At 53.4% G+C, this 9,838-nt stretch overlaps 1 protein-coding gene across 1 annotated transcript; it reads right to left on the bottom strand.

Annotated features, from left to right (window-relative positions):
- Positions 1–667: 667 nt before the first annotated feature.
- Positions 668–9,403, bottom strand: nr1d1 (nuclear receptor subfamily 1, group d, member 1). Its single transcript, XM_080524070.1, has 8 exons — positions 9,195–9,403; positions 4,918–5,268; positions 4,511–4,599; positions 4,115–4,259; positions 2,717–3,486; positions 2,150–2,335; positions 1,316–1,526; positions 668–945 (listed from the first exon to the last, which is right to left on the bottom strand). The coding sequence occupies exons 1-8, from the start codon at positions 9,250–9,252 to the stop codon at positions 746–748; spliced, it is 2,010 nt and encodes a 669-aa protein (XP_080380196.1). The 5' UTR covers positions 9,253–9,403; the 3' UTR covers positions 668–745.
- Between the last annotated feature and the right edge of the window lie 435 nt (positions 9,404–9,838).

Here is a 9,838-nt window from a genome sequence, read left to right on the forward strand (position 1 = left end):
GTATGTTTTTAAGGATGTTTACACGTTTTTTTGTCGAGACTTAAATGGCTGCAGTACTGTATGTAAGAAGTGTACAAAACTGCATATCATATTATCGTGATTATTGACAGTGTTGATAAAGAGACTCCAGATATAGACTGTATTCTGATGGAAGGTTCCAGGCTATACTGGGGTGTTTACAGGGGTGTTATAACCCCCCCCCCCCCCCACCTGCTGGTTTAGATGGTCTCTGCCCCCCACCTCCCCCCCATCCCTCTTCTGGTCAGTGGTTGCTTCCCTGTGTTTGGTGCGGGAGGAAGGGGATGGGGTGGGGTGGGGGTGGGGTTGGGTTTTCAAAGTCTGCATTGTTCTGACCAGTTATGAGCTGGACCCAATCCGACCTTAAACTTGGCCCCGCCCCCCATGGTCACTGTAGGGCTAGGGCTGTAGGACCGCCTCCTCCTTTGCCCCTCTTCCCCATAAGTCTTTCCCGCTGTCAGTCAACTGTCTCTCGTCCACGTCATTGGCCGACATGGACAACAGTCATCTGGGAGGCGGGCGGGCGGGGGGGGGGGGCAGCCAAGGCGTACAGAAGACCTGCGGGGTCTGCTTCCTGTCTGTCTGTCGCCCCACCCCTCCCCCCCCGCCGCCCCCCTCCCCCCCCCCTTCCCCCTCCCCTGGTTCTGAGGTTCTGAGGCCCTGGCCTAGTGGCCTGGTGTGGCGAGCGGCCGGTTGCCGTGGTGTTGGCAGTTGGCGACGGCGGTTCTCACACGTCGATGCGGAAGGACAGCAGCTTCTCGGAGTGCATGTTGTTGAGGGTGCGCAGGTCCGGCAGTTTGAGGAGGAGCTTGGTGAAGCGGGAGGCGTCGCCAGGGGCGGAGCTCTTGCCGACCAGCGTGCGCAGCGCCCGGATCAGGTTCTCCTGGAGCTGCTCCACCGAGTCCACGTTCTCGATGCCGGAACGATCTGAGAGGGAGGGAGGGAGGGTGGCCGTGAGTAACCACGGTAATATTCTAATATACGCCGTTTAGCTGATGCTTTTATCCAAAGGGAGTTACTTAAATTGCAGTGTCAGAATATACGGTCCCAACGGGAATCGAACCCACAACCTAACCCACAATAACTAGGTCATTACACTGTTATTCCACAGGTATAAACAAGCAACTTCCTATTCACTATGTAATAACTAGGTTATTACACTGTTATTACACTTTTACGACGCTGTTATTACACTTATTACACAGGTATTACACAAGCTTTACAACTTCCTTTAAAATGTTCGAATCCGAGATTGTTTGTATATTGACTATCGCCCCCGGGTGGTGGGAGTGGTTACCTGCAGACACCAGCACCACGGCGGTGAAGAGGCCCAGCTCCTCGGCCGTCAGCTCCAGGGAGTTGAGCTTCTCGCTGAAGTCGAACATGATCCCCAGCAGGCCGCCCATGCCCATCCCCCGCAGGGCCTCCAGGCTGTAGGTGGCGCCAGAGATGAACGTCACTGTCTGCTCCTTCACGTTGAACAGAGAGGCGAAGCGCACCATCAGAACCTGGGAGAGAGAGGGGAGGGGGAGGGAGGGAGGGAGGGAGGGAGGGAGAAGGGAGGTTAGGTTCTGCTGTTAGAATGAGTTTACGGAGACGGTATGATAATGTGTATGATTTGACTTGTTGTTGTATTCACTCCAGTTGTGTGTGTGTGTGTGTGTGTGTGCGTGTGTGTGTGTGTGTGTGTGTGTGTGTGAGAGCGTGTGTGTGTAGGTATGTGTGTTTGAGAGCATGTGTGTGTGTGTGTGCGCGTACGTATGTGTGTGTGTGTGTGTGTGTGTGCGTGTGCGTGTACGTATGTGTGTTTGAGAGCATGTGTCTGTGTCTGTGTGTGTGTGTGTGTGAGAGCGTGTGTGTGTGTGTGTGTGTGTGTGTAGGTATGTGTGTTTGAGAGCATGTGTGTGTGTGTGCGCGTACGTATGTGTGTGTGTGTGTGTGCGTGTGCGTGTATGTGTACGTATGTGTGTTTGAGAGCATGTGTCTGTGTCTGTGTCTGTGTGTGTGTGCGTGTGCATGTAGGTATGTGTATTTGAGAGCATGTGTGTGTGTGCGTACGTATGTGTGTGTGTGTTTGAGAGCATGCGTGTGTGCGCGTGTGTGTGCGTCCGCGCGCCGTGCGTCTCTTTACCTCGAACGTCCCCGCCTTGAGCAGCGTGACCTGGTCGTTCTCGGAGAGAGCGCTGAACCCTGGGATGTGCTTGGCGAACTCTACGACCTCCCGCACGGCGGGCGTGAAGCTGAGGGAGAAGTCCTCCCAGATCTCCTGAGGTGACTTGCTGGGGTCCGCCTGGGGACACATATTCATGGGACACGCCTGCAGGGAGGGGAACACCAGAGAAAGGGAAACACCGTCAGAACACAACAGTTCCACACGCAACGACACCAAGGCAACACCAAGAGTGAAGGGAGAAAGTATATTCAATCAATTATCATCGATTAATCCATTTAATCCTTGTTATTTCACCCACTCATGGTCGAAAATGGAACCAAAGTATATAATATGTATACAATATATATATTAAGGCGAATGCTTATGGAGACTCAAATAGTTACTTCACACAAACCTATGGAGTAAGTTGCTAGGCAACCGTTGGCTTGCCTGACATGAATGACATTACTACAACTGTAGTGACCCACAGTAACATTAAACAGGGGATGTTTTTTGGGGGGTGTTTATCTAGTCGATAAGACTCACCAGCAGGATGTCCTTGTGTTTCTTCCACGGACAGCTCTGCCCCTGGGGGGCGCCGGTGAGCTCGGTTGAGCCGACCGGTTGGCTGGCGAACAACAGGTTGCTGTTGTGGCCCCTCCTACTACCGTTGCTCTGCTGCTGAAGGAAGCCAAGATGGCCGCCGCCGGTGGCCGTGGAGACGGAGGAGGAGGAGGGCGGCAGCTCGTAACCACCACGGTGCGCCGCGACGTTGTTGTTATGGTGATAGACTGAGGCGTTGAGGCCGTTGCCGTGGTAACCGGCCGGGCAGTGCTGTTGGTTGTTGGAGCCCCAGTTGTCGACCTCTGCGGCGGCGTTGTTGTGGTGGTGGTGGTGCCTCGCCGCCGCCGCCGCCACGCCCAGGTTCTCGTGGGCGTAGAGGAAGGTCTCGCGGTGCGCCCGGGCGATGGCGGTGATGGTGTGGTCCACCCCGGGGCTGCTGGGGCAGTGGGGGGGGGAGGAGGAGGCCAGCAGGGAGGGGGGAGAGCTCTGGAGGCCCGTGAGGAGGGAGGGTGGGGCTGGCGCCGGGGGGGAGGGGGCCAGGGGCGGCAGGGCGGAGGAGGAGGAGGAGGAGGAGGAGGGCTGGGCCTGGGGGGCCACCGCCGCGGTCAGCGGGGAGGGGGAGGAGGAGGAGGTGAGGCTGGCCAGCTGGAACTCGCTCTGCAGCTGGTTGTTCACCATGTTGTTCATGGCGCTCTGCATCTCCGCCAGCATGCGCTGCTTCTCACGCTTGGGGATGCGGCCGAAACGGACAGCTGGAGGGGGAGGGAGGGAGGGAGGGGGAGAGAGAGAGAGGGAGGGAGGGAGGGAGGGAGAGAGGGGGAGGGGGGGGGGGGGGGGAGGGGGAGGGAGAGAGGGGGAGAGAGAGGGGGAGAGAGAGGGGGAGAGAGAGAGAGGGAGGGAGGGGGAGAGAGAGAGAGGGAGGGAGGGGGGTGGGGGAGGGAGGGGGAGGGAGAGAGGGGGAGGGGGGTGGGGGAGGGAGGGAGGGGGAGAGAGAGAGGGAGGGAGGGGGGTGGGGGAGGGAGGGGGAGGGAGAGAGAGATACATCAAGTTTTGATCTTCGGCAGCACATTTAAGACTCAATAAGAGTTCCTACTATTTGACATAGTCCTAGACTAAAAAGCATCTTGAATTTTATTTTATTTGACTATTTGTGCTACTAATTGTATCCTGTCTTATTGCCTATTGCCTTATTGTCTTTGTGCTGCAATGTCAGGAACCGAAGCCGAAGAATTCTCCTCTCTTACTTGTGTAATGTGACGTAACGATAACACTTGAAACTTGAAAACTACTAGTTGACTATATGTGTCTTGCTCTAGGTGGTTGTACAGTGTGGGTTAGGGGTTAGGGGTCAGGGGTTAGGGTTGTTCTGCGGGTCCTCACCATCTCGGGACATGCCCACGGACAGACACTTCTTGAAGCGGCACTGCTGGCAGCGGTTCCTGTTGATCCTCATGATGGTGCAGGTCTCGTTCTTCAGACACTTCTTATACTGGATGTTCTGCTGGATGCTGCGGCGGAAGAACCCCTGGGGAGGAGAGGGGGGGGGGGGGTGTTACCATAGGATATGATGTGTCTGTGTGTGTGTGTGTGTGTGTGTGTGTGTGTGTGTGTGTGTGTGCGTGTGTGTGTGTGTGCGTGTACGTGTAGTCTTGTGGTTGTCAATGTGGATGTGTGTGTGTGTGTGTGCGTGCGTGTGTGTGTATGCGTAGTCTTGTGGCTGTCAATGTGGATGTGTGTGTGTGTGTGTGTGTGTGTGTGTGTGTGTGTGTCTCTTACCTTGCAGCCTTCACAGGCATGGACTCCGTAGTGAAAGCCCGAGGCCACGTCTCCACACACCTTACACAGCAGCACCATCCCGTTCAGCTCTGCAACACACACACACACACACACACACACACGGTTAGTTGGAGAGCTCTCTATGGTGGACTATCACACTCAAAACTATCTCTCTCTATCTGTCTATCTGTCTCTCTCTCTCTATCTCTCTATCTATCTCTCTCTCTCTCTCTTTCTCTCTATCTATCTACGTCTGAGTTAGTTAGCGCTAGCTAGTCGATGAAGGAAGGTTGAGTTGAGTTAGCTAGTTAGCTAGTTGGTGAGATAACCTACTTATGAGGCTGAGTTAGCGTTAGCTAGTTAGCATTAGCTAGTTAGCTAGTTAGCCAGTCGGTGAGGTAACCTACTTGTGAGGCTGGCCACAGACTTGCTGGCGGAGCAGCGGGAGTTGCTGGCGGAGCAGCGGGAGTTGCTGGTCGCGTCCCGTCCCCGTGGCGACCCCCCGCCGGAGGAGGAGGAGCTTGGGCTGTCCTCGCCCGCCGAGCCGGAGCCCGAGGAAGAGGAGGAGGAGGAGGAGCTAGCGCTGCTGGAGTAGGCGTGGTGGTGGCGGCGGTGGTGATGGGCGGAGGAGGAGCCGCCGTTGGGCGAGGGCGGGAAGGAGGACTGGAGGCTGCTGTTGGAGTTGTCGCTGTACATGGACACGGGGCTGGGCGAGCCGCCGCCGCCGCTGCACGAGCCGATGTAGGAGATCACGCCCCCTGGTGGACAGCGAGAGAGAGAGAGAGAGAGAGAGAGAGAGAGAGAGAGAGAGAGAGAGAGAGGGAAGAAGAAGAAGAAGAAGAAAGAGGAAGAGAGGGTTAGTGATGGATGCGTGCAGGGTTTTTCTTCCCGGAAAACAATCTCTGACCTGTCTGTCTCTTTGGGTTTTGTTTTTTTGTCTTTCTGAAGCAGCAGTGTGTTCTTTGTTTACAGGGTGTTTACGCTGTGGTCTTGTGTGGCTGCCGAACCGTCGGACCCCCCCCCCCCCCCGCTGGGTGACTGTCCTATAGCACTACAGCCCTGGACCAGCGACACAAAGAGAGAGAGAGAGAGAGAGGCAGAGAGAGAGAGTCAGGGGACACCCGCTGGGCGGTACTGGAACTGCGCCCGGGTCTATTGTCGCGGCCAGACTGGAGGTGGGTGGGCTGCTTCCCTCCCTCCCTGCCCACCCTCCCTGCCCTCCCTCCCTCCCACCGCCATCCTGGGTGGCTATCGGAGGAACCCTTGGCAGGGAATAAAAAGTAACCATGACGACGCGGAGGCTGGGGTTCCGGGAAGACTGGAAGTGGCTGGGAAACATCAACTTTGACTTTTCCAAGAATGTTCTAGAAACTTTTGGCAAGAGGTGGAAGAAAGACAGGACAGTAGCTCAGGCTGACAGCTGAACAGCGTGAGGTTCAGGTCTGCCTCACGTCCACACTCTGCCGCCTCCTCTCTCCACACCTCTGCACTGCTACACTCTCATGTTCTCTCTCTCTCTCTCTTTCTCCCCCTCTCTCTCCGTCCCACCCACCCCTCTCTCTCTCTCTCCTGACCTTTGACCTGCTCTACTTCCCACTCTCACTCTCTTTCTCTCTCTCCCTCTCCCTCACTCTCCCTCACTCTCTCTCTCTCTCTCTCTCTCACTTTCTCCCTCACACTCACTCTTTCCCTCTCTCTGTCTCTCTCCCTCTCCCTGTGAAACTCCATCTTGACCTCTCCCTCCTTTCTCTGTTTCCCTCTCCCTCTTTGCCCTCTCTTCCACTCTCCCTCCCCTCTCTCTCTCCCGATATCTCTCTCCCTCCTTTATCTATCTCCCTCCTCCCTTTTTCTCTGCATCTCCCCCCCCTCTCTCTCTCTCTCTCTCTCTCTCTCTCTAATCCCTCTGTCGTCCTGTCTCCCGTGGGGAAGGCTAATTCCCACACGCTCCGTCAGGCGTCACGTTTCAGCACAGCTGGCCCCCCCCTCCACACACTGCCTCGTGTTCCATCACTGCCTGACACCACACACACACACACACACACACACACACACACACACACAGGACCTCGTGCTCCATCAACACCCTAGGTGCCATCCCCGCTCACACACCCTGGGATGACTAATCGCCTTGTACGTATCAAACTGTGGACCCCGCCCTTGGCAACACACACACAACACACACATTAGTTACTAACCGTACGTACTTAATGTAGACTATAAACAACACACTAGTTATGCGGTATCATGTCTTTACGTGTAAGTAATCCCTCCTGATCGTCAACCCAGGGAGGACGTTCGTTTAACTGATCCTGTAAACCAGCTTGCCCTTGAGACGCCCCTTAATCAGCTGATTTTCTGCCTCTGCATCAAGCTGCCCCTGCTATGCTGGGGCGTGGTGCTGTTAGGACAAGTGTATCATTAACAGAAGAGCTGGGGGGGGTGTTGGGGGGGAGTGAGGAGGGGGGGGGGGTTGATGGCAAGGTTGAAAAACAAGTACAGTAGGCTACTAAGTCGGTCAAGGCCACTGTTTGGAGCCGACACCCCCACACGTTTTATCGTGAGTATTATTGCTGTCTGGCTGTCTCTTTTCGGAAGAAAAACAGTGTATCTATCTATACTTTGCCCTGGAGAAGAAGGAAGAAGACCTTGGATAGTATGTGCTTGTTTACTTTTCTTATCACTGACTTTGACATAGAACACTGGATGCTGTGCCGGCTGTCCTTCAAACCAGGAGCTTGTTTGGATTAAGTAGAATGTTCTTTTTCTGAGACATTCCCCCTTGAGCATCCAGCCAGCCAGACAGACTGACAGCCAGCCAGCCACACAACCCTTCAGCCAGCCAACCAGGGCGGATGAAATAACTAGGGCACTAACAGAAGATCAAAGGGTCACTAATACCATGCGTCACTACAACACCCACACGACTTGAAGCAATTATACTGTTTTTAAGCCTAACCCTAACCTATTTATCATACACTGCTCTATTGACGATTCATTGGTATGAGTCATCAATAAGAAGCCGTAAGCGAAACGCAGCTGCAAGATTCTAGAACGAGCTATTATTAGTACAAAAGAATGCGCGAGAAGGAAGCGGTACATTAATGAGAACAGGGGTTTTGCCTGCAGAGCGCAGGCTCGTGTACAGTGAGCTCCAAGAACCCGTGTGGGGCCGACCGCTGCTCCACGTGCTCCGCCGACATCGGGGGCAGCAACGAGACTGGCTGAGACAAGCCCCGCCCCTCGAGGCAAGCCCCGCCCCTTGAACACACCCACTGTTCCCTAGTAGTACGCAGCTCACGTTCCCACGTTCCTCCCCGCCCCATTCAACCCTTTCCCTGCGCTGTCGCTATCCATGGTACCACAATGCGTCAACACTGCGTTGTTCACGTAATACATCCTCATGTAGAGATAATTGTCATATTTTCCCAGCATAGGCTTGCCCGAAGCATATAAATGAGATTAGAATAATAGGAGGGACTGAAAGAAATAAATTACCTTCTTTAGATCTTCCCCGCACACACTTTGTGAATAGTGTTAGATTGGATGGTGCTATATTTAGGCCTATCATGTCAAAATGCCAAGAAAATATGTCCTTATTAATTCCGTAGAGATGTATTCAACGTGACCCAATTCCCCCATTACCCTGCCTCCGCCTACTCGCTTATGTATGCCTGCCTAATCATCATGACAGACTGTTTTTGTTTTTTTACGCCTTAGATCAATTTCGTGTCCCACTTTTCGATATAGACACGGGAGTGGATAAGGTCCCGATCGAGTCAACATCGTCCCCCGTACGCCCCCCCCCCCTCCCCCGTCAGTCCCCGCGTCAGCTAACCAATCGCAGCTTGCACATGGCCACCAGTCTGCGTAACCAACGGGCGCAGCTAGGAAGGGCTGGCGAACTCTGACGAGGAATGATGTAATGAGCTGGGGATCATCGTACCAATGGAGAGAGGCGGAGGAGAAGAATGAAAACAAAGCGCACATGGCGAGGCTTGGCCGTCCATGTGAATGTGCAGTGAAACACGCGCATGCATCAGAGGGATGTCCGTACACCTGACCTATACTCCTTTGACGACAGATCACTTCTCTAAACAGCGTTTTCTTAACCCATTTTCTACCACACGTACACAAACTATACAGTAGCCTATACTACCGTATAGCCTACAGACTTTCATCCTATTTATTTTGTTCTTACAGGAAATGTTCAGATAAGTTAAACGTTTCTAACCACCGTGTCGTGTCAACATCCTGGATGTGGTTGTAATCTAGGCCCATGGGTGAGCTGGACATTTACCACGGTAAACACAGATCCAGAATCCATATAACAGTTCAGATAATCGACGAATAATTGCTCTGTTGAAATCCATCACCAATCCTAAAGGAACGTAGAACACGACAATAAACAATAAACACGTAGGCTATGAATCGAATCGTTGCGTAATTACGCACACATGAACCCAGTTAAAGCTTCTCGAGCCAGAGGGGGAAAGGAACCGAGTTCCGCTGAACTTTCCCATGTCTGTGTTGACATCTCCACACACCAATGGAGATGCTTGAACCATTAAGTCCCCACGTCTATCCTCACACATCACCTCTCCCCCCCACAGCTATCCTGTGACTTTGATCTCAGTGGTATAACTCATTGTTATTGCGTAATACTATTTATATCCTGTTTATTCACCTGTATTGTTGTTATTGGTGTCCATTGCTGTCGTCATCCTGAGCTCCAGAAGAGTCATGCAGATACCGGTCAAAAAAAATAACGGATTATTTCTTTCAATCAAAAAACAAAAAAATCCCCACGGAAAGTAGGATTCTCTTTGTCTGCCTTTGGAGAGATGCTTGGTTAGAGAGCAGTTCCTCGATCGTCTATTCTCCGCTATAGCGAAACCATTCTGATCCTCGCAGTGACAATAATCCGAATTAAGTCAATGCACATTAAAACACTGTAAATAAAAACGTCGATCAAGTCCACCAGAGGACGACGCCAGGAGCTATTAGTGCTATAGCGGCAAGTCTCTGAGTTATGTTAATGGTTCCTAGTGAGCGGTGTGCCGGTGTGGAAAACGAAAAGAACGCGCATCGGTGTTGTCACCGGCTCGCCTGTCTGTGTAGCTCTGAGCACCGTTTCCCAAGTCGGCCCGGTTTTGCTCAGCCTCGCGCTCACCGCCAGGGACAAGACGAGGACGCGCAGCCTTGCCCGCACGCGGCTGAAAACGGGACCATGTGATGTGACCCGGGGGAGTGCCTCGTGCCCCAGTGACACACTTTTCTCCAAACACATCCCTAGTGCTTTTTTTTTTATTCGTTATCCCCGCGCACGTG

The sequence above is a fragment of the Nansenia antarctica genome (genome assembly GCF_963989245.1).
Source record: "Nansenia antarctica genome assembly, chromosome: 2".
NCBI classification, from domain to species: Eukaryota; Metazoa; Chordata; class Actinopteri; order Argentiniformes; family Microstomatidae; genus Nansenia; species Nansenia antarctica.